Raw genomic sequence first — 23,489 nt, 5'->3', positions numbered from 1 at the left:
CTCAGCTGCCGCCCCGTCCTGCGTGTGGACTCGCAGCGAGCGAACGTGGTGAAAGTTCACTCTACCCTTTACAGGAGTCTATAAAAAAAAAAGGGTCTTAAAGCAGAGCCCCGGGGCTGGAGCAAGACAAATGCAGGGGGGAGGCGGGGAGGGGGGAGGGGGGAGGCGGGGAGGGGGGAGGCTCGGAGCTGCACCCCCCTCCCCCCGAGCAGGGAGCCCTCAGCCAGAGCCCAGAAGCCTGGCTACTGTGTGGTTTGTCAACTCTACCACAGCGGGCTTGTGCCCCCCCCCATCTCCCTCACCCCCCATCTCCCTCACCCCCTATCCCCCTCACCCCCCCCACGCCCCCGGCCAGCCTGAGACCATTGCCCTGCATCTGGGACGGGGTCTGTCAGGATCTGGTAAGTGGAATGGGCACCCTGCCTGGTGACCTGTGTCCCAATGACCCAGAGGGCAACATGGAAGCTTCATCCACGCCTCCCTCCTGCCTCAGTTTCCCCCTATGTCAGGCTGAGAATGCCTCCCCCAGCCCCCCTGCTGTGCTGGCCAGTCCTGAGAGGTGGTCAGAGGGAGAGGGTGGGAGAGACCAGTGAGGAGGGGGGGGGTCTCGTGGGTGGGCATTCGGTGGCTTTAGACGGGACGTCTGTCAGGAGTGTAACTAACACCGGGCTGAAGGCAGCCGCCGCGAGCATGTCGGGCTTATTCCCACTGCTTCCGCCGTCGTAGCTGACCCTGGGAAGGTGGGAGGGGCAGCGAGCAGGGCCCCCCTGGGATCTGGGGGTGTTTGGGAGCAGCAGGAAGGTCCCATTAGAGTGCCCCCCCAGCCCTATGTAAGACATCGTTCCCCACCAAGGAACTGAGGTCTGTCAGCCAGCATCAGGCAAGCCCGAGCTGGCTAGAGAAGCCGGGTGACCGGTGGGAAGGGAGGCGGACACCCCCGGAGAGGCCGTGGCCCCTCTGTGAAGAGCGGGGGGCAGGGGGGGCTCTACAGAGCCTGGCCACTGGTCCGGGCCTTCCGATGGCTCTGGGAAATGCCTGCCTGTGGCATTTGCTCCACACCCCCCCCAAAGCCATGTGACAGAAAGGGGGACCACTCGGGGGTCACTGAAGGGACCTGTGGACAGTGGACGTGGTGTCCTGAGCATCGCCTAAGATGGCAGCCGCTGGCTACACGTGGCCGCCATCTTCTTGGAACATAGCTAGCGTGAAGGAAGAACTAGGCTCAGTTTAGACACACCGCAGGTACATCTGTGGTGCTGGACAGAGACGTGCTAGAATGTTCTTTCTACATTAGACAAGACTCCACTGCCGCCAGCAACCCGAGTTACTCACAGGCTGGCCCCAAGCATGGCGGGTTCTCAGCTTTCACCTCGGTGGGAATAAAGAGATATAAAAATGGTTTCTTGTGGCCAGCTACTCAGGAGGCTGAGATCTGAGGATCACAGTTCAAAGCCAGCCCGGGGCTGGAAAGTCCATGAGACTCTCACCTGCAATAAACCACCAGAAAACCAGAAGTGGCACTGTGGCTCAAGTGGTAGAGCGCTCGCCTTGAGCTGAAGAGCTGAGGGACAGCGCCCAGGCCCTGAGTTCAAGACCCATGAACACCACCACCAACAAAAAAGGATTTCTTGTGGGCCGGGCGCCGGTGGCTCACGCCTGTCATCCTAGCTACTCAGGAGGCTGAGATCTAAACGCTGTAGTTCAAGCCATTCAAGGAGCCATCAGATTGAGTGTGGCAAGAAGCGCAGAGGCTCAGGGTCTGTCCACCTCTGCTGGGTCACCGCCCTGGACTGGGCGTGGCCAGGACAGCCCCAGACCTCCCCGTGGGAATGGCAGTTTCAAGGAGATCCAGCCACCTGCCCAGGACATGCAAGCCACGCTCTGCCCACCACCCATCTACCCACGCCCACCCCGCCTGAGCCTGGCAGGGCCCAGAGTTGGGGGGTGGGGGGTGGAGGTGGCTGACGGGGCTTAATAGACACATTGTCCCCCACCCGTGAGGGTCCCGCCCGGCCACTTCCTCACACGCCCTCCTGGGCTGCATGAGCTCATGTCTGAGGCTGCGGGACGGCCGGGGAGAGCAGGGGCCGCGGCTGCAGGGAGGCCCAGCACCCGGCGAGAAGCCCCGCGCAGGCTGAGTTGTGAAGCGGAACGTTGTAATGAGCGACGCCGGCTGGATTTATGGGGCTGCGCACGTGTGCCCGGCTTTCCTGCCAGGGCCTCCACTTGGGAACAAAAACAAGTCCTGGCCCGGGAAATGGCGCGACTGGGTCTTAGCAAGAGCCCTCCCGCGCCTCCCCCCTCCGTAATTACTGGTAGGAGAGACCAGCCGAGGGTCTGGTTGTCTGCTTGGTTCTACCTGGTTGGATGGGAGTCCTGGGGTCCCCATCACGAGGACCCACGGGGTACAGACCTGGGATCATTAGCTCTGGGGCCTTGGGCAGAACATCACACCGATCTCCATTTTCCTCATCTGTAATGTGGGATGGCAAGTTGGGGGAGCGAGGTGCCGCTGGGTGACCTAGGCAAGCCACACCACCTCTCTGATCCAAATGCTTTTCTGGAAGCAGGGATCCAAGGTCTGTGGTGCAAAGATGCCAGGAGGCTTTGGTGACATGCAGGTCCCTGAGCTCCTTTGTGCTCAAGGCCTAGCGCTCTACCACTTGGACTGCACCGCCCCTTCTAGCTTTTTCTTAACTGGGAGATGAGAGTCAGGTGGACTTTCCTACCCCAGCTGGCTTTGAACCGCCATCTTCAGATCTCAGTCTCCCGAGTAGCTGGGATGACAGCGCAAGCCACCGCCCCATCTCATGCAAGTACTTTTGTTCCTTCTTTCCCACCATCCCCCCCCCCCCCGCAATGTCCAGAAGTGCATGTAGATGCCCCGTGGGCCCCGTGGGTGCAGGTCGGCTGTCTACCTGGCGGGCGGATAGTAAGTCAGCGAGGACTTCCCGGAGGAGGTGGGAAGGATGCCAAGGTGCCAAGGCCCCCAGGGTGAGCAGGGCTGCAGATGGGCATAGAGCTGAAGGCCAGATAGAAATGGCCAGGGCAGGGGCAGCGTGGGGGGGGGCGCAGGGTGAGGGTGGTGAGGGTCTTCTCCCTTCCCGGGCCTCCAGAGACCTACCAGGTGGCGTCCATGGGCCTCAGTTTCCCCACCTGTGTAGTGGGAACATGAGACTATCTCAGGGCGTTTTGGGGGTGCTGCCCCCCCCAGTAAGACTTAACACTAGCTGGGGGTGTACAGTTACCTCAGGCAAATGCACTGCAAGATCCTCAAATCCAGCCTTGTATTCATCCTAGGGGCCACAGGGCCTTGGGTGTCTCTGGTCCTGGGGTTCTGGGGGCCTCAAGGTAGGAGACATAGACACAGACACACAGAGACACACGCAGACAGACACACAGACACAGCGCCTAGGCCTCCGTGGGATCTAATGAGGAGCTGCCGGGTTTCCGAGGCGCCAGGACCCCGGCTCGCACCGTTTGACTGACAGCTCATTACCTGGCTGCCATTTTGGGGCGGCGGAATTTAATCCCCCCCAGATGGAAGCCAATCAATCTGCCCATCTGCCACAGCTGAGCTGACGGGAGCCCGGCTCTAATTTATTCTCTGCAGCTTCGGAAGCCGGGGCGTTTGCAAGGTAGACAAAGATCAGGTTTCCCAGGTGGCCCGGCCGGGGATGGCGCAGGCGCGGTGGCCTGAGCCAGGTGATGGCCGGGGCCCAACAGAGGCTCAAGGCCCAGAGGGTTTTGCGGGCCTGGGGGTGGGGGGTGGGGTCGGTGGTGGTGTGTGTGTGTGCTGGGGGGGGGGGGGAACCATCCGAGGGGCATCGGAATCAAAGCCACCTGTCCAGGGCTCTGTGTTCGAGACTGGGTTCTAGAGGAGCACTGTGGTTTCTGGTCATGAGTCCCCCGCCTCTCCCCTCCCCCAGGCGCCGGTGCCAATCTGAGGCCTGTGACAGAGTCGGGGCTTCCTGGCCAGGGCTGGGCCCCACGCGTGGACACTGGAGGGGGGGACATGCCTGTGGACACCTCGTGTCACTGCAGTCCCAGCGGCCGCGGGCTAGGTCCCCAGCGGCGCAGGACCTTCTTCCCATTGCTCCAAGGGCCTGGGGAATGGGGGGCGGGTAAGAGGCGTTGGCAGCAGACCTGCCCATCTCAAGGGTGAAACGGGGCCAGAGAGGATCTCTGTAGAAGTTTCCAGCGATGTGCTGTGGGAGAGCGTGGAAGCTGCCTTCTGTTTGAGTCTGAGTCGTATTTATTAGTGCGTCTCTTAGCGACACTCCTCAGGGGTGGAGAGGGAGGGGAGGAGGGGAGGAGGGGAGGGGGAGGAAGAGGCAACAGTGTTTCCAAGACGCTCATTGGCCAAGTGTGGCAGCGCCGCAGGGCGGGCTGGGGGAGGGGGGTGTCAGGGACAGACGCTGTTTGCACACCTCTGAAGGTGGGCAAGGCCGGGCGCGTGAGCCCCTGTCAGGACCCCCTGGGATGTTATTTTGATATCAGGAGGCCCCCCGAAGCAAACACAACAGGCCAGGCTAGAAAGAGAAGAAAAGTCCAAGCAAAGATGGCCTCACCCCCCTGGCCATTCAGGGTTTCCCCAGCAGGGCCCCCCTCCACCCTCACCCCCCCACACCTTCAAAGCCCATCCCTCCCTCGCTCAATGCCAGCGCCCAAGATAACGCTGGTGCCGGTGCCAGCAGCAGATAATGCATATCATGGTTGCTAATGAAGACGTGGGCTAGGCCACCCGTGTGACCAGTGATGGACACCCAGCAGCCCCACCCAGCTGGAGATCAACATGTCCCGGTGGGGGCTGGGAAGGTGGCTCAGTGGTAGAGTGCTTGCCTCCCATGCATGAGGCCCTGGGTTCGATTCCACATAAGTAGAAAAAGCCGGAAGTGGCGCTGTGGCTCAAGTGGTAGAGCGCTCGCCTTGAGCTGAAGAGCTGAGGGACAGCGCCCAGGCCCAGAGTTCCAGCCCCAGGACCGGCCAGAAGAAAAAAAAAAAAATGTCCAGGTGGATGCTGAGGCTGGGATGGGCAGAAAGCTGGTTGAGTCACATAGGCCTAGGTTCGAATCCCACCTCTACGGCGTCACCTCTTTAGCGTCCTTTGCTTAGCCTTAAAATAGCGACAGTGTGGCATCTCTGCGCGGGGTTGGCCAGGCTTAGCGGGGGGATCCGTGTCCCATCTCAGGTGACATCTAAAGGATCTCGGAGAAGCCTGGGAACCGGCGTGATGATTGTTGTAGAAAGCGAGGCTGTTGGTAAACAAGGCTGGGGGATCCGTCTGCCTGGGACCACCTTGGGATTGTGGGGTTCCACGGCCCCGAGGACGTACTTTCTGCATCTAACCAGTGGGATCTCGGGGGGAGCTCCGGCCAGCTCCCCACGCACTGTCAGGCTACTAATTACCATTTTTGCGTGTGAGCAGTTTAAGAAGTTCCTGTGTGTGCATGTGTGCGCGCGCGCGTGTGTATAAATACTGGGGCTTGAATTCGGGGTCTCAAGGTCCCTCACTTGGCTTTTTCGTTTAAGGGTGGCACTCTACCACCTGAGCCACACTTCTACCTTCCCGATTTTTTGCTGGCTAACTGGAGATGAGACTCACAGGCTTTTCTTCCCAGGCTGGCTTCGAACCACGATCCTCAGACCTTGGCCTCCTCCGTAGCTAGCTTCCAGCGTGAGCTTCCAGTGCCCGTCTTTCGAGACTGCCCCGGTTTTCTCCCAAGTCATGAGACCTTTCCTCCATTTAAACCCGAGGCTGCCGTCGGAGAGCGATTTCTCGATCCGGGATTGAAGCCCTGGCTGGGGTGGGTTGGTTTCGATCATGGAATTGCAGGCAGGTGGTTGGCTCTTTCTCCTGGGCTTCGTGGAAAGAACAAACCTCTTCAGGGCACCTCCCCGGGGACATGATGTTACTTAGGATTATTCCAAGTTTAGAAACATGGAGGTGATTATGTCCCGCCTCTTCCGTGAGCGACACCTAGTGGACAGTCACGGAAGAGGACAAGACATTTTCACCCCCTCTCTCCCTGTCTCTCCTCTCTCCCAGTTCCCCTCTTTTCCTCCCTCAGCCAAATTTCTAGTCAAGAAGTGGGAATACATAACATAGACCCGGCAAAGAGCCAGGCGTCCGTGGCTCACGCCTGTCATCCTAGCTGCTCAGGAGGCTGAGATCTGAGGATCACAGTTCAAAGCCAGCACCGGCAAAAAAGTTCGTGAGACTCTTACCTCCAATAAACCACCAGAAAACTGGAAGTGGTGCTGTGGCTCAAGTGGTAGCGCAGTTGCCTTGAGTTGAAGGGCTGAGGGATAGCGTCCAGGCCCAGAGTTCAAGCCCCACAACCACACACACACACACACAATTAGCTGAGTGCTGGTGGAGCACACCTGCAATCCTAGATACTTAGGGACTGAGATCTGAGGATAAGGGTTTGAAGCCAGCCCAGAAGGGGAGATGAGGCTCATGGTAGAACGCCAGCCTTGAACAAAAATGCTCAGGGATAGCTGGGCACTGGTGGCTCACGCCTGTCATCCTAGCTGCTCAGGAGACTGAGATCTGAGGATCGGGGTTCAAAGCCAACCTGGGCAAGGAAAGTCCATGAGACTCTGATCTCCAATAAACCACTCAGAAGTGCACTGTGGCTGAAATGGTAGAGCGCTCACCTTGAGCTGAAGAGCTGAGGGGCAGCGTCCAGGCCCCAGTATTAGAGAGATGAGGAGATCTGGAAAAGGCCCATTCTGCTGCAGGCTGGTCGTTTCCCCTTGGCTAGGAAAAGCCGTCCCCTAAGGGTGTCCACACCCTGTGGTGTCCAGTCTGTGATGTCCATGCTCTGTGGTGCGTGTCCACGCGCTGTGGTGTCGACGTGCTGCAGTGGGCGTCCACACTCTGTGGAAGGTGGGTGTGCCCACGCTCTGTGGGTGTGTCCACGCCCTGGTGATAGCCACGCTCTGATGGTATCTACATGCTATGGTGGTGTCCACGCTCTGTGGGTGTGTCCACGCTCTGTGGGTGTGTCCACACTCTGGTGCTGTCCATGCTCTGTGGTGGTGCCCACACTCTGTGGGTGTGTCCACGCTCTCCACGCTCTGTGGTGGTGTCCACACTCTGTGGGTGTGCCCATGCTCTGTGGTAGTGTCCACACTCTGGTGCTGTCCACGCTCTGTGGTGGTGCCCACACTCTGTGGGTGTGTCCACGCTCTCCACGCTCTGTGGTGGTGTCCACACTCTGTGGGTGTGCCCATGCTCTGTGGTAGTGTCCACACTCTGGTGCTGTCCACGCTCTGTGGGTGTGTCCACACTCTGTGGTGGTGTCCACGCTCTGTGGGTGTGTCCACACTCTGTGGGTGTGTCCACGCTCTTCATGCTCTGTGGTGGTGTCCACGCTCTGTGGGTGTGTCCACGCTCTGTGGTGGTGTCCACGCTCTGTGGGTGTGTCCACGCTCTGTGGGTGTGTCCACGCTCTCCACGCTCTGTGGTGGTGTCCTCGCGCTGTGGGTGGGCTGCTCCTCCTTCTCTAGGAGCATTTTTCTTCTTAGAGATGGAGGAAGGCTTCTGGGCACTTTGGGCAGGTGGGATGGAGACAGCATGCAGCAAAATGTATGCAGGCTTTGCGGGCCAGGCTTCGCTGCTGGTCTGGCTAGGATCTCTCTGAACTGGTAAACCCAGTCCCTGGCAGCGCGGGGTGCACGTGAGCCGGTGGCACAGACCGAGGACCTTGCTGAGGGCGGCTTGCTTAGGAACTCCTGGGGGGGGGCCCTCCCCCGTGGACCCTGTCCTGTGGGATCCCCGGCCCACACGGCCCACGCCGGGCATGGGGTGCCTGCCACCCTTCCCAGCCCAGCCTCGGGCTGCACTGTGAGGTGAGGGTCCCCACCCTGGGTGCAGCTGCCACCGTGGGAATGGGCTGCCTACCGCCCCCCCCCCTGCCACGGAGGACAAACGGACTCGGGGGCACACACTCAACACATGCCAGTCGTTAACAACAGTTTTGACATTTTACTAAACCAGTTCACACAAATTCCAGATTGCAAATATAAGGAAGGACAACACATGTTTGTTGTGCCTTTAAAAACTTTTTTTTCCCCATTTTTTCAAATCATTAAGACAAAAAAGTAAACAGGAAATCAGGTCTGTTGCAAACTTCATGATTTTTGTTTCTGGGGTGGGGGGGGAGGGAAAAAAAAAAACAACAACAACCTAGGTAAAAAAAAGAACGCCACGGGTGTGCGGAAGCACAACAACATGTCGCCGAGGGGGAGGGCTTCGGCGTGGAGGGGGGGCTGCCGGGGCCCGCCCCCCGCGCTGCTCTGCGCCAATCAGGGCTCATTAAAAACCAAACTAGAAGAACCTCCTAGGTCACGCTAAAGTCAGACACGGTCCGCACGGTGCTCACAACAGCAATGCCAACTATCAGTGCTAACGTAAAAACATTTCAGAGGGGCGAAAACAAGTAAAACTGGAAACCAAAACCTTAATTTTCCTAGATGAGCAAAACTGAAAAGGGAAGGGGACCCCACCCCCTGGGCCCCACCGAAGCGGGGGGCGGGGGCGGCTCTTCTCCCCTGGCCAGGGCTCGGGGGGCGGCTCCGGCTAGTTGGCATCCAGCTTGGCCATCTCCTGCACGTAGATGCCTATGCTCTCGCTGTCGAAGAGCACGAAGTACACGGTTTTGATGGAGGAGGACATGGTGGCCACGAAGTAGCTGGAGATGGCCTTCAGGATGAGCTGGGCAGCCGTCTGCTTCGGGAATCCGTTCCTGCAAGGGAGGACACGGTGGTGGGGACCCGTCCCGCCCGCGGGGCACCTCCCGGGGGAGCCGGGACCCCCGGCCTCGGGCTGGGGTAAAGGCCGCATGCTTTGCGGGCTGGTGGCCACGTGGAGCCGGGCATGCGCTGTCGGGCAGGGGAGCACGCGGCCAGCCCCCCCCCGCCCATCGCCCCCCAAGGAAGTACACGGGGCTTGGGGAGGGGAACCGGGGCACGGTCCCGGGCAGGGCAGCGGGAGCTCCACGCTGCTCTTCCTCACCAGCCCTGCCCGGCGTGGCCTGGAAGCCCGCGCGTGTCCCCGAGGAGAGCTGGGGGACAGGCACTCGCCTCCCCCCAAAACTGGCACAGAGGCCCTCAGGACCCCCCTCCCCGCCACGGCAGACCAGGACGCCCCTGTGGTGCAGGGAAGAACTCGGGGGCCAAGTGGCCTCTCCATCTCGGGGATGTCAGCAAAATCTCCACGCCGATTGTTCTGGAATCTACTTAGGGCTCCACGTGCGACCATTTTTAGAGGGTGGCATGGGGTGGTAGCCCCGATCGCCCCTCTTCCCAATCCACGGCGGCCAGGGCAGCGGCTGGACGCTTCCTCGTTCGTGGCAGACGGAAGCTGCCAGTCTGCTTGTGCCTGTGCCCCTTCCCGAGCGTGTGGGGTCCCCTCCTCCCTCCCGCCAGGCAGGGAGGCCGGCCCAGGGCCAGGGGACGTCCCTCACAGCACACCTGGCCCTGCTGTGCGCCCAGGGGCTCACCCACCCCGTGCCGCCCGGGACAGCGCCCCTCGCTTTGGAACAAACATGGCTTCCACGACAGTGGCATCAGAAACGTCTGCGTGCGTGAGCACGGCATTCGCCCTCTAGGCCTCATCTGTCCCTCTGGCTCTGGAGAAGAGCAAGTTGCGTCCCGAGGGGTGAGTGTTCTTCCTGAGACCCCCGCACCACAGAGCCGGCCACTAGCCAGGTGCTGGTGGCTCCCACCTGTCATCCTCACTATTCAGGAAGCTGAGATCTGAGGATCTTGGTTCAAAGCCAGGTCTGGGCAGGAAAATCCATGAGCCTCTTATCTCCAGTGAACCAGCAAAAAGCCGGAAGTGGAGCATAAACGCTCAGAGGGACAGCGGCTGGCAGGGAGCGGCGGCTCTTGCCTGCACAGCGCCGGCCTTGGTGCTCCGCCCGCTGCTGGATGGACGTGAATCTGGGTTTGCATCCGGGAAAAGCTCTTGTTGACAAAGCGGTTTCTGTCCTAGGATGCCACCCGGCAGAGGGACGAGGCCACTCCAGACCTCAGAGGCTGCCAGGAAAGAATGGCCCAGCGACCGCTTTCCCGGGGTTTCCGGGCGGGGCTCCCCGGCACGGCTGAGGTGCCGCCGGCTCTGCACGCCCAGCGAAGATGGCCCGGGCAGGCCAGTCCCAGCTGCCCGGGGGACACGGCTGGCCCAGCAGAATGCCTCAGCTGCGCACTTCCTGCACCACACGGGAGCCCCACGGGAGCGCGTGAGCCTGTGTCCGTGCGCAGGGGACAGGCCCAGGCCCGGAGCAGGGTCTTTGGCCGTAGGCCGGGTGGAGCAGGGGCGCCCCCACACACTGCGCGGGGACCCCGACCGCCTGGTGTGCCCTCTGGGCTCCCATGGGCTCCTGCAAGAATACACGCGCTGTCGGAAGCCCTCCACACTCGGCTTGCTCCGTGATGTTGACGGCCCACGAAGACACTTGACCCCGCGTGGTGCGCAGAGATCTGGGTTCACCAGGGCTGCACCTCCAACTCTGCAGGCACAGGCCGGGGAGGGAGCCGGGGCCGGAGGGACGGGCGGCAGGAAAGGGGTGCACTGTGTGTGGGGGGGTCGGGTGGAGCTGAGGGATGTGGCTGTCACCTTGCGCGTGGACGCTTCTGCCAGGGCCTCTGAGTGGCCAGACCACGAGGATCCAGAGCCCAAAGCAATGGTGCCCAGGAGGCGGACACCTGCGGAGGGTGACGGGCGTCCTCCTCGGCGCCTGACCGGCCCCGCGCCTCCCGACGGAGAGTAACTGGCTGGCTTTGTGCACCCTCTTCTCTGCAGGTGGGGTGGGCGTGCTGAGGAGGCCATCCTGGGGCCTGACCGCGTAGGCTGGGAGCACAGGGCCGCAGGTTCGAGTCTGGCTCTGCCCAGCAGATGCCGTGCGACCTTGGGCGTGCCATTAACCCTTCCGGGCTTCGCGTCTTCGTCTCTGAATGTCTGCCGAGCGCTGGCTTCTCAGGGTGGCTGGGAAGGTGCGGGTGAGCACCCCCGAATGGTAGCTTGCAACCCAGCGGAGCGGCTTGCATTTCATGCTCATAAATCCACGGGAAGTTTAATCAAAGATTCTCCCCCAAATGAGCTGTTCCTGCCGTGCTGCCCCTAATGCTAACCAGAGCCGAGGGAGCGGGGGTGCATACACACGGCGGCCACGGCGGCCAGGCTGCACAGCGGGGGCCCCACGCCCCCACCAGGGCTGAGGCTGCCCGGGCCAGGGACAGCGGCCGCAGCCTGTCACCACATTTGTGTGGACTGTACACCAGGGACGCGAGATGCCGCGAACAAGCCGCTCTCGGCCCCCTCCCAGCCTGTGGTTTACTGGCGGCTCTGGAGCAGCCCCATTCTCCTGCCTAGGAGAGGGCGACGCACAGCTGTGCGCGCAGCTGCAGGGCGGGCGGTCTGCCGGGCAGATGTGGCCGCGGAGCCCCGCACATGTGCTGCCTTTGGCGTTCGGCCCTCTTAAAAAAGCTTTCGATTGATTAGTTTCAAAAATAAACTTTTTGCTCCATGAAAAATATAAATAAGTGTGTAATAACAGATGCTCTTTTTTTTTTTTTAATGGGAATTACTTTTAGGCTTCAATTAAAAAAAATTTCCCAATAGCCGTATGAAAGAGCGTGAAATTATGACCTCCAATAAAGGCTACTACTGCCCCGCTCTTCGGAAGCGCCTTTCATCCAAGCAGATCAAAGTGCATTTGAGGCACTAATTAATAATTAACGGAGCCTCAGAGCCCTCTGGGAGAGGCCAGGAACAGAGAGGCTGAGTTTGCTTCTTAAATACCACAGTGCTGGGCACACAGGAGGGGGACTGGCGCACCGCTTGCTCCACCAGCCCTGGCACCTGCTCCCCACGGCCCAGCCCAGGGGAGCCTTGTGCAGGACACAGCTCCTCTTCTCAGAGCTGTCTCCACTGGAGTGAACGAGCACAGTAGGAACAGCAGGTGCTCAGGCGTCCATCCCCGCTCCCCGGGTGCTGCAGGCTTTGGGGTGCAGGGCCGAGAGTGGGGAGCAGACACGTTTGCTTATCCTCCGCTGTGTCTCTGCCTGCTGTACTTGTTAAAGGTCCTTCGATCGAGAGGTCCCAGGCCAGAGCCGCCAAAGCAGAGCAGAGCAGAGCCTTGGGGACCTCGCTCACAGAACTGCAGAACCAGAGAGAGGAGGCCCAGCCCCTGCGCCCCTTGCTGGAGGGGCTGGGGAGCTGGAGTGTCTCACTGTGGGTCCGTGGATGGCGAGGTCAGCGTGGGGTACCACGCTACTGTCCCTCAGCCCTGCCACCTTGATGGTGAGGAGCCAGACAGTCCCGACCCACACTGCCTGCGGTGAAGACGTGTCCCAGGGTGGCGGGCTCCCCAGTGGAGCCGCGCTGCCCTCGGTGCAGCCCAGGATGTGGCGGGGGAGTGAACGGCCGCACCAGCGTCCCCCCCGAGCCTACGCTTACTTACATGCCGTCTGTCAGTGGCACGGACCCCAGGCCACCCGGTGGCATCTGGGGGCGCATGCGCAGCTGCTGAGGGACCCCTGCTCCAGAGAAAGCGCTCAGGGGTGGGGGTGTGAGGAGCGAGTGTACTGTTCTGAACACCTTGGTGAGTCAGTTCCGGTCCTGTCTAGTTCATGCCATTTCCACCCGGACCCTCACAGCTCCTGCGGGTCACGAGCTCACCTGTGGGTCACGAGATCACCCACAGCCCTGGGCGGGAGATGGAGAGGACGAGGTATGCGGCCCAGGGCCTCGCTGCGGTCTCAGGACAGCCGTCACACGCTCCCGGGCTTGCTCTGGGATGGCCCTGTGTGCTCCCATTCCCTGCCCTTCAGAGCTGTCCCCCCGTGGGACGGGTCTGCCGTCCCCCTCCGTGCGACACTTGCTGCTGCAGCTGGTTTTGCGTGGCCTGCAGCCTGCAGCTCGTCCTCTCCTGACACCGGTCCTCATCAGCCCTCCCCGGCCGGGGCGCACCGGCCCCATGGCCAACGTGGGCCGTGGACCACGCGAGCCCTACCTGCCGCTGCCGATGGATGGAAAGGCGATGGACTTGAGCTTCTTGTCGTCGGCCAGGGCCAAGCAGTTCTTCACTGTCTTCTCCAGGAGTTCTTCGCACTTGTCTGCGCCCCACACCGGGCTGTTGCAGTGGATCACAAACTTGGCGGGCAGGCCGTGGCCGGCACTCATGGCAGCTGGAGCAGACAAGATGGAAGCCCGTCACGGGAAGCCAAAGCCAGGCCATGCCCGAGGGGACCTGGCGGCCCTGACCAGCGTCACCACTCCCTGGGGGACAGCCAGGTGTGGATGTGTGTTTACCAGGAGTGCTGGCCAATTCTGGGGAGCCCTCTCTCCCCAAAGGCAGGGCCTCCACCTCTAACTGGAGTGTCACTTGGGTGCCCCTAGCTGTGATGCACATCACCTCTCCTGACAAAAATGGATCTAGGGGCGCGATACATCCCAGGAGCCCTGAGCCCCACCGCCACCTGCCTGCTGGCTCTCCCTACGTCTCCAGCCTCTGCCGGTAGCAGAGATGGAGTCTATTATTTTTTTTGGCCAGTCCTGGGGCTTGAACTCAGGGCCTGGGAGCTGTCCCTGAGCTTCTTTTACTCAAGCCTAGCGCTCTACCACTTGAGCCACAGTGCCACTTTGGCTTTTTCTGTGTATGTGGTACTGAGGAATCAAACCCTGGGCTTCATGCATGCGAGGCACGCACTCTACCACGGAGCCACCTTCCCAGCCCAAGGAGGAGCCTGATTCTTGATCATCATCTCCACACCTGTCCCTCCCCGTCATGCCTCAGGCTAGCCTTGCTCTCCTGTAACAAGCCTGCCTATCTCCCCGAGCTCTTGCAGGGCCTGTCTCCAAGACATTCTGCAAAGGTGGTGGTTCTGAGCCAGGCCAGGCATAAACACCTCCGCCCCACGGTGACCCCTCCATAACCAGAGGTGCAGGGCACAGACTCCTGGCAGCATGGATAACATGACAATAACTGACCAAGACCTGCAGTCTGTGAAGCGTGGTTACTATACACGGACAAAGAAAGGCCCAAAAAGTGGGCTCACTTGAGCCTGGCCTGAGGTAGCAGAGACCCAGTCTCAGAACTAAGCAACTGGGCGTGGTGGCCATAGCTGTCACCCAGCTACATGGGGAGCAGAGCCAGGAAGACGTCGGTCCATGGCTGGCCCAGACAAAAAGCAGGTGACCCCAACAAAACCCCTTGTGCTACTGATGTATGATTAAAAAAAGAAGAGTACAATGCAACATGTATATGTATTATATATATGTGTGTGTATTATACACACATACGCAAGGCACAAGGCCACGTTCTAAAGACAAACGAAAAGCAAAAGGGTCTAGGGGCATGAATCAAGTCGTCTGGGTAACTGCCAAGCAAACATAGCCCTTGAGTTCAAACCCTAGTACTTACATATATGTTCTAAAACAGCTCTTAGGATCAAGAACAAATGCATCATTAAAGTAAGCCAAAGTGTTTTGCACCAGGCTAAGTCGGGCCTGGGCACCAGGCTAAGTCGTAAGGGCAGGGCCTGGGCTCCAGGCTAAGTCGTAAGGGCAGGGCCTGGGCTCCAGGCTGCCTTGTGCCCACTGTGTCGTGTGCCAGGGTCCTAGCCAGGTGCCAGCAGGGTGCATGTGCCCTCCCCACTTGCTGGAGGGCTTGGGCGGCTTTATAACTAGCGCTCTGCCAGGTGACCCTCAGGCCAAACAGAAGTCACAGAGCTCGGGGCGGCCTGGGGAAGGCCAACCTTGATTCCTACTGGGCCCCAAGACTGGTCCAGGGTGGGGGGAGGTAAGGTACGGTGGTCCCACTGGGGAAAGGCCTGTGTGGACGCTGCCTAGTAATTACTGACAGTTAGTCAATGTTCACTTTTTGCGCAGGTCCTGGGGCTTGAGATGGGGGCCTGGGCACCGTCCCCGAGCTTTTGCTCAAGGCTAGCGCTCTACCACTTGTGCCACAGCGCCACTTCCAGCTTTTGGGGTGGCTCATTGGAGATCAGAGTCTCATAGACTTTTCCTGCCTGGCTGGCTTCAAACCTCAATCCTCAGATCTCAGCCTCCTGGGTAGCTAGGATGACAGGCCTGAGCCACCGGTGTGTGGCTAGGATGTACTCTGAAACCGAGCAGGGTTGAACAGAATAGGCATTGGGGTGCAGCTCTCCCTTTGAGGAGGCGGGAAGCCCTCTGTCTTCTGTATCCTGCTCTCCACCTAACCTCAGGACTCGGGCCTGCCAGTCTGCTGAGCACCGTGAAGCTCCTCCCCCAAGCAGGTTCCCAGTCCTTTTCTTCCCTATCCGGGAAGGAGAGGTGTGGGTGTGAGTGGCAGGTGAGCAATGTGGGTGTACGTGTTTTCCATGAAAAGCAGAGGGCCAACATCCAGGAGCCCCTCCCTCTGAATGATAATGAGAGATGAACTCTTCAGCGGCAGGCCCACGCTCTGGGGACGTCCCTGTGCCCGGGCCTTCTGGGGGGGGGGTGGAGGGGGGGTGTCCAAGGCTGCCTCCCCAGGTCTGCGCACCCCAACTCACCTCCAGCTACTTCTAGGGGCCCGTTCTTTTTCCGGAGTTCCAGAACAGCCTCCACAAACTCCTTGCCGCCCTTCTTCTCCAGCGTGTTCCCTAGACAAGGACAGGGCAGGGCGGTCAGAGGCCACCCGTGTCTGTGGCACAGGCAGACACGGAGCATGTCAGGTGATTACAAACTTTCAATGGTCTGATCAGCTAAACTCCCACAGAGCTGCCAGCAGGAACTAACGCCTTGGCTGGGCGGGGTGAAGCGGAGCCGGGGATTGCTTCTGCAGCAATCTGGGGGCCGAGTGTGAGCGTAGGGTGTGGGGGGGGGATGTCGGAGGTGCAAACACACCTGCTTGCCCCCCCCACACACACACACGTTTCAGAGGCTTGAGAAACCAGCTGGCACTGGCTGCCATGGCTAACACCCATCCACCCTGGTTTTCCTTCTCTGGTTCTGGGGAGAAGCCCCAAATCAAGGAGGCTGCGCACCTTGCGTCCTTCCCCGCCCCCCCCCTCCCGGGGCAGGAGACCCGCCTTCCTCTTCGGCCCACGGAACCAGCTTAGTTCCTGCTTCGCAGCCCTGGCGTCGTGTGTGAATACAAGTAAAGGAACAATGACCTCAGACAGTTTTTTTCTTCATTACACTAATGATTCAGAACCATCCCGGGGGACAGGGGAGGGGAACAGCAGAAGCAGAGCTTAAGGATGAACGTGTGCTGTGTAAAAGAAGGGTGTCTCGTTGCTTGGGGCCGGATTTCTAAAAGCCAAGCCACCAGCGGAGGCTGGGAGCACTGTGCAATGAGCACTCTCTGGAGGGAGGGTGCTCTCGCTAAGTCGTCCTGCACGGGGACGAAAGCCAAGTGCCTCACGAGATTCCCAGGGCCCGTAAGAAGTTGGGAGGCCTCGAGTGTGGGTCTGGCAAGCAACCATCGAAGGGAGCTGGCCAGCACGGGGGTCTGTCTTCCTTAAGCTCTGATTCTTCCATGTTGCACATTTTAAAGTACTTTTCCCTCACAAGAGGACAAAATACTCCCCTTAAGATTCACCGTTTGTCTTGGAAAATTCAAAGCGTGCCTGGCATAATTCTGGTACGGACTGGTCAAGGTGGACTGGGATGCAAATTTGGTCTTAATTATCTTAGTAAAACCTGCCTGCTTGTTCTGCGGAGGTGAACTAACCCAGGGAAGCATCTGGAAGGAAGAGCCCATTGGTTGGGCCCGGTCACAAATTAAGACAGCATCAGGGCCTGAGGGTCGGGGCTGAGCCGGGCGCCGCCCTGCTGTGGGGGTCTGGGGCTGCACGAGAATACTTGAACCCACACAGGGAGCTCTCAGCCAGGGCAGAGGCTGGACTTGCAGAGATAATTCGAACTCTGGACTCTTGGGGGACCCTGTGTCTGTCTTCCTCAACTCAGGCCTTCAGCGCCCTGGGCGGCCACATGAGCCTTGTAAGGCAGGTGTCACGGAAGGTCACTGGGCCGCTGCTGTGTGGTTGGTGTAACAGCATCACAGGTGCGGGCTGAATGTTTTAAGTGCGTGAGGGCCTGAAGCCCAGCTCGCCCCGCCGGGAAGTAGACCCGTCCAGCCCAGGCGGGAGACCCCAGTACAGGGTCCCGGGGAGCATCCGTGCAGCTGAACAAAAGGGGCGCGAGCCCAAATCTGCTGCCTCCCCATCAGCCCATCCTCAAGCGTGGCGGGCTAAGACAACGGGCCAGCTGTCGGCTGGAACGCTCGGGTCCTCGCTCTCTGTCCCGGCTACGCTCTGTGCAGAGCTGGGAAATTTGGAAAACCAGCACAGCAAGGCCCCTGGTGAAGACCGCCAAGTCCCTTGTATGTCATCGAACATCTCCTAAGAAAATGGGCTGCTTTATCATTAAAGGTGTTATCTTAGGAAGAGTGTTTACTTTAAAATCATTTACTTATAATTAAATGCTGCTTTAATTAGAAGTGAAATTGCAAGTTAAAAGTCCACTGGATGCATTTCTCAAACTTAAAAAAAAAATTAAACCCTAGTTCACAGGCAATCGACCCAGTCAGGACTGGACTCCTACACACACATATGTATATGCACATGTTCATGTAGACACACGTGTACTTTTTAACAAGAAACAGGCCCGTTTTCAACTGTGTTGTCAACGCTCAAAGTAAGGCTCTTGCTTTTTAGGCTTAACTTCAGGGTTAATCGTAAAGCAATTGGCTGATACGCCCCCAAGCATACACATGTGTTACTCTCCAATATTATTTCATGCTTAGAAAGCAGGCAGAAGTATCAGTGTTCAAAACGGCCTAAGCGAAAATTTAGGCTTGGACAAATGTCAGGCTAAGCCTGTGGTCTATTTCACTGTTAGAAAGAACTTCGGATGGGTAGAAGTTAATCACTGGGGCTAAGCATTCCTGCACTCGAATTCCTTCTTCCAGCGGTCTCGGACTCAGGAATTCCACACCAAACGTGAGAAGGGGAGCCGGCACTTCCTGGCTTTCTCTTTGCCCCTCTCGCACAGCAAAGTGGGGGCTGGAACCAATTGAGACCAGGCATGCGTCTGGAGTAGCCTCCGTCTGGGCTCTTACGAGGCAGGCGGGGTGGGGACTGGTTTGGGCCGGCTCGCCGGGCGGAGAAAGCGGAGGTGGGCTTTGGAAGGCTGGGTTCTGGCCTGGCAAGGTCTTCCCTGCAGCTGAGGTGGCCATGGCTGTGACCGGGTGGCACTGCCCTACACGCGTGTCAGGGGAGAAGCAGCAGCATCGTCGCTACCTACCCCAAGACCAGACAGGCTCAGAAAGGGCTGGCTCGTCTGGGGGGTGGGAGGAGGAGGAGGGGAATCAGCTGGCTTTGCCTGTCCCTCTCCAACCGGGGGTGGGGGGGCCTTTCAAAGCCTCCACGTCTCCCCCTGGCAGGCTGGCCCACTTTCTGCGCTCCTTGGGCCTGCGTGGCTCCTTCTGCCCCGGGGAACGTCACCACTTACGTGCCGCCCGATGGTGTGAGCCAGGACCACGGGCCAGGCCTAGATCACGCCCAGCTACAAGGGGGACAGGCCCTTCGCTGTGCGTTTATTTATCTTTCTGCAAGTAAGTGCTTCCCTCCCGTCAACTTTTCCTGGGGTTATGGGAGGAAGCGTATTTCTCTTAAGCAGCTTCTCTGGGGACCTCTTAAACTCCTCTCAAGTCTTGTGGGGGGGGGGGGAAGCTTTATTTTAACCGCCTACAGCCTGATTTCATTTTGGCTCGGCGGACTTGGCGAATCCCAACTTTCCATCTAGTTTGTCTTTCCATCCACATCCAAACTCCAGCGTGCTCAGGAGAGTCATTAGCCCCCACTGCAAATCCAGGGCAGGCTGGGACCAGCAGCCTCTGCTGGGGACGCAGGCGAGCTGGGCCGTCTACAGGGCCACGCTACGGACGGCCAGCCAGGCTGCAACTCAGGAAAAGTCCTCATCTCCTCCTGCTCCGAAATGAGCGGACTTGCAGCTTATTAGAAATGGCGCCATCTGCTGTGTTTGAGTCCGCATGGACCGCTGCTCTCGGGCTCAGCACAGGTACACGTCAGACTGTATGTGCACGCCAGAGCAAGACCGTACCGCGAGCACCAGTCATGCACGGTCAGCCAGGCGCCAGGCATTTCATGGGATTCTCGCTATTACCAGATGGAGGAAACAAGGCCATGGAGAATTTAGTCGCCTGCCCGGGCCCTACGGCCTGTGGATGCGGAGCTAGCCTGCCATTTCCTACGTAAGCCTCCCGTGCACCAGGAGGGCAGGGCGCCGCGCATTCGTGGGCACATGCTGGGAGACCCACCATGGAGTGCCGGCGGCCAGCACACGGGCAGGGGCCCTCTGGGTCCTAGGACAGCTTCTCAAGAGCTGCCTGAGGGCATTTCATCAAAACCAGGCGGTTTTCCTGCAGCTCCCGTGGCGCTCGGGCTGGGGCCATGGTACATGCATGCTACGCTCCTGACTCAGAAGGCAGGACCCGGTGCGCGGGTGGTTGTGCATGTGTGTCTGCCCTTTAGAGGACACGGGGGCCGTCTAAGAGGGCTGCTCAGCTGTCTGCCCTCCTTCTCCTGCAGCCGCCACCTCTGGAACCCAGAGCCCAGTCTCCAGCAAAACTGCACCTCGTTGATCAGGGGAAGAAACGGTAGTGCCCGGCCCGCTTCCAAACTAGAAGCGCTCGCTGGCCAGCTGTGGCTGTCCCTGGCTGACAGCTCAGCCGTGCCTTCTCCAGTTCACAACCCCGGGGGTCAGGGGGGGTCTTGGGGGTCAGGACAGCTGGAAGTGTGAAATGAATGCAGCCCTGCATAGCTAAGAGGATCAAGCTGTCTGCGGCGGCCGACTGCCCATGCACACACACACGCGGCAGCACCCGGCTGGGCATTACCTACTTCACCACCGATGTAGAAGTCATTGTTTGTCGGGTGAACGACAGCATCACTGTCGATCGAGGCAATGTCAGCCTGTACAACTTGCAACTATAATGGGTAAACAAATGTACATCAACTGTGTTGGACCGAGACCCACACACAGGCACATTTACTAACGCCCCAATGGCAGGGCTGGCCTACCTGGTCGATTCCAACATACGAGCCCAAGGGGCAATCAGTCCACGCAGTGCGCACACATGTGGATGGGGGTGAGGACAGGAGGAGGAGGAGGAGGAGGAGGAGGAGGAATATCAAATGTGACATGTTTAAATTAAACACTTGAATGACAAGTCCAAAAAAAAAATACACATGAGATCATTTTCAAAGGTTAAAAGAAAGAAAACAAACGCCCCATTTCACTTTGCAAAAACCTATAAAACTGGCACCCCACTGAGAAGACTACAAAAACATGGCATCCGCTTTAAAAAAAAAAAAAAAAAAGTGGACCATCAGGCCAAACAAAACAATGAGTTTCTCCATTTAGTCTGCCGCGGTCAACTTGCAGGCTCTGATTTCTGTTCCTGGGGCATCCGTTGTTTTTGCCTCCCTTCAAAACCAAGAACATAGTGTAGACACACGTGGAAGGTGGCCTCCCCGGTGGCCGGTGAAATGCTTCCGGGCCTGCCTTGCCTCTGACTTGTATGTATTTTAATGTGAACGGTACTCAGGACAGAATCCTTGCCTATGATGTCTTACTTTAAGGCAAGTATCTGTGTGCACAATTTCAAGCAGGGCATTTTGGGGGGCGGGGGGGAGAGCAGTCTCAGCCCCTGCATCTCAGGCTTTCTGAGATGCCCAGTTTGTATGGGGCCGGCTGGGCCTCTGGGATAAGCAACTCTCCCTGCCAAGAACATCTGCCGGGTGAGAGAGGCAGCCGAAGCCAGGGGCTAAAGGCACGGGAGATATACCGGGGCTAGCACTACCTCTGTGTGCATCGGCACAGCCTACGTCTCCTGGCCGGTCTCTCTACCAGGAGGGCAGGAGCTTCATTGTGCCATGGGCTGGCATGGTGAAAAGATGGTGGAGCACGGGTGTTTCACTCGGACTGTGGTTCTTCTGCAGGGAGGCACCGTAGGCACGCACTCAGAAAGAGACGGTGCCCTCTGTTTAATGGCCCCATCCCCAATAATGCGTGGGGAGCACACGGTCGCACACTGTTTGAGAAGCGACAGTAAGGTGGTAAATCTGGAGCACACCAATCTGCCTGCGGCTGAACGACAGCTCATCGGCATACGGATGTAGCTCGCCTCGCTTTTCTCTCTGTGTGCCAGATCTCATCAAGGCTCAAATGGAGAAACTATTATTTTGTAGTTACCTGAAATTTCCCAGCTTGAAAAGGAAAACAAAGAACACATGTTTTACAATCCCCTCCCGAGGAACCAGCAGTCAGTGCGATTGTTATGGAAGAGAATTCAGATGTCATGTGGGAAGAAGGGGGGAAGAAGCCAATTGGACTCGGGGAAATGCCAGGCCATCTCCACCGGAAGTGGCTCTGAGGGAGTAATCGTGCAAGGTGCACACTCAAACCTCAGTCGTGGATTTGGGGACTTGCCTTGGGTGGAGGCACAGTCTAAATTCTGGGTTCCATAACGCTTCCTCTGACAGCTGGTGGTGCCGAACCCCGTCCCCAATTACCTAGGTCATCTTTAAGGTCAATGTCAGCATTGGTAGGATTGATTATGGCCTCCACCTCAAAGCCGGCTAAATTACTGATTTCACTGTGAATAAGGTTCAGCTGAAAAGAAAAGCATGAGGTGGGAAATAACGGGAGAGCCGGCAGGTCGCAGAGAAGGAGCCCTGGACACGGGCGAAGACACTGGGCACTCACAGTGCCCTGGGCACAGGGGGAGCCGCGGACAGGAATCCACTTCACACGGGAGACTCCGGTGCGGCCGGGCGCTGAAAGGAAGCAAGCTAGGCGGAGCAGTCAGAACCTGTGGGTGAGCCTGGGGGAGAAGCCTGCAAGCTGGGGGCCAGAGGGAAGCAGAGCGCACGGCGGGGCGGGGCGGCTGGCCTGCAGGGGGCGTCAGGGCAGTGGCAGGAAGCCTTCCAAGGGGCCGTGGGTCTTCAAGGCTGCTCCGAGGCGGGTGAGCAGCAGGAACCGTCTGCTACGATCTGGCGAAAGCCAGGAGGCAAACTAACGGTCCTCCGGCAAGACAACGCATCTTTAAAGAGTTTTCCCGTCCTTGGTCAGGCTGCTCCGAGGCTCGATGGGTGGCTGGCAGGCGTGTGCCTTGCATTCTGTGTCTACCTCACTACCTTGGGTCTTTCTGAAGAGCCGCTGGCTGCTCCCTTCCCCCGCCCCGTTCTGCTGCCATGACAACACTGGGGTCCACCCCCCACCCCCTGACTAAAGGGAGTGCTGGACTCTGCTGTCCAAGGGGCACTGAAGTCCTGGCCCTGGCTCTCCCCCTCCTCTCTTTAGGAACCGGTTCCTGCGGTAAACCTGCATGTGCACGCCATCTTGGAACAGAGCCACGCGTTCTCTGGTGACAAATTCCTGGTCGTGGTAGCGACCTGAAAAGCCTCGCCAGCCCCCAGTGGCTGCTGCTCTGACAGACTACGATGCGGTCTTGCAGGAGGCTGTGGCCTGCAGGGGGGAGCCGGGGGGAGCCCTCACCCACACACACACACACCCCAGAGGAGGCTCCTGGAAACAGAGTTCCAAACTGCTGAATTTGGGGGGCCAGCCATTTTGTTAAGAAGAAAAACGAAACGAGGTGACTAATACACTATGAGCAATGAAGCCAGGCGCTGGTGGTACACGCCTGTTATGGGAGCGACTCGGGAAGCTGAGATCTGAGGATCGTGGTTCAAAGCCAGCCTGGGCAGGAAAAAGTCCGTGAGGCTCTGATCTCCACTTCCAAAAAAAGCCAGAAGTGAGGAAATGGAGCTGTGGCTCAAAGGGCAGCACACTAGCCTTAACAAGCACGAGGAATCTTAGAAATCTACATTCTCAAAAGAGGGGGGTGAAGAGAAGCTGCTTGGACCGAAGCCTTTAGAACAGCCGCTGCCCCGGCAAGCTGTGGCCAAGAAAAGACTCCAGAAGGGAAGAGGACCCACTGTTCTTCATCTCCAGTCTCTGGTGATTTGTTCCTTAAGTGTCAGGTGACTGGAGGCCACGCACATCCCTGGAGCTGAACCAGGCGCCCCCCACACCCATCCGGGGAGGAGGCTCGGGGCTCGGGGCCCCTGCCCAGACTACCACAGAGGAGACAGTGGGCATAGGTGAGGCCGGGCGGGCCTGCTGCCTCCAGGATCTTTGGGGTCTGTTTTCAGCCAGGCCTCGCCGGAGAGCTGGCCTCTGGCTCCAGGAGCCAGCAAGGCCCAGTGGCCTGCTCTGGCTGGCTAAGGGAACGGGCTCTCTCGGGGACACTGTGGGTGTTCTGTGTTCTGGCTCTGCTGCAGAGAGGGGAGGGCCTGCAAAGAACTCGGGTTTCTTGGAGAATTTCCAGCTCTCTCTGTATTCGCCACCTTTCCTCTGAGCAGAGGCCGGCCAGCCGACTCTGAGAAGCGCGGACCACTGACTTCCTACCACGGGG

The 23,489-nt window shown here is 58.9% G+C and overlaps 1 protein-coding gene across 4 annotated transcripts in view; it reads right to left on the bottom strand.

The window, feature by feature from the left end:
* Nucleotides 1-7,981: 7,981 nt before the first annotated feature.
* LOC138809382 (core histone macro-H2A.1) overlaps nucleotides 7,982-23,489 on the bottom strand; it is a 50,258-nt gene continuing 34,750 nt past the window's right edge. For 2 of the 4 annotated variants that reach the window (XM_069995895.1, XM_069995896.1), the window contains exons 6-9: nucleotides 19,905-19,995; nucleotides 15,553-15,642; nucleotides 13,029-13,203; nucleotides 7,982-8,756 (exon numbers count right to left, since the gene is read on the bottom strand). In XM_069995895.1, coding sequence (XP_069851996.1) covers nucleotides 8,591-8,756; nucleotides 13,029-13,203; nucleotides 15,553-15,642; nucleotides 19,905-19,995 — 522 coding nt within the window. In that variant the 3' untranslated portion in view covers nucleotides 7,982-8,590. Of the gene's footprint in view, nucleotides 8,757-13,028; nucleotides 13,204-15,552; nucleotides 15,643-19,904; nucleotides 19,996-21,582; nucleotides 21,683-23,489 lie in introns of all 4 variants that reach the window. The other 2 variants (XM_069995893.1, XM_069995894.1) reach the window with 1 other exon arrangement.

This window comes from Dipodomys merriami, unplaced genomic scaffold (genome assembly GCF_024711535.1).
Source record: "Dipodomys merriami isolate MVZ:Mamm:240054 unplaced genomic scaffold, mDipMer1.0.p SCAF_496, whole genome shotgun sequence".
NCBI classification, from domain to species: Eukaryota; Metazoa; Chordata; class Mammalia; order Rodentia; family Heteromyidae; genus Dipodomys; species Dipodomys merriami.
Note: the sequence above shows the minus strand (reverse complement) of the source record. Positions and strands in the feature narration are given on the sequence as shown.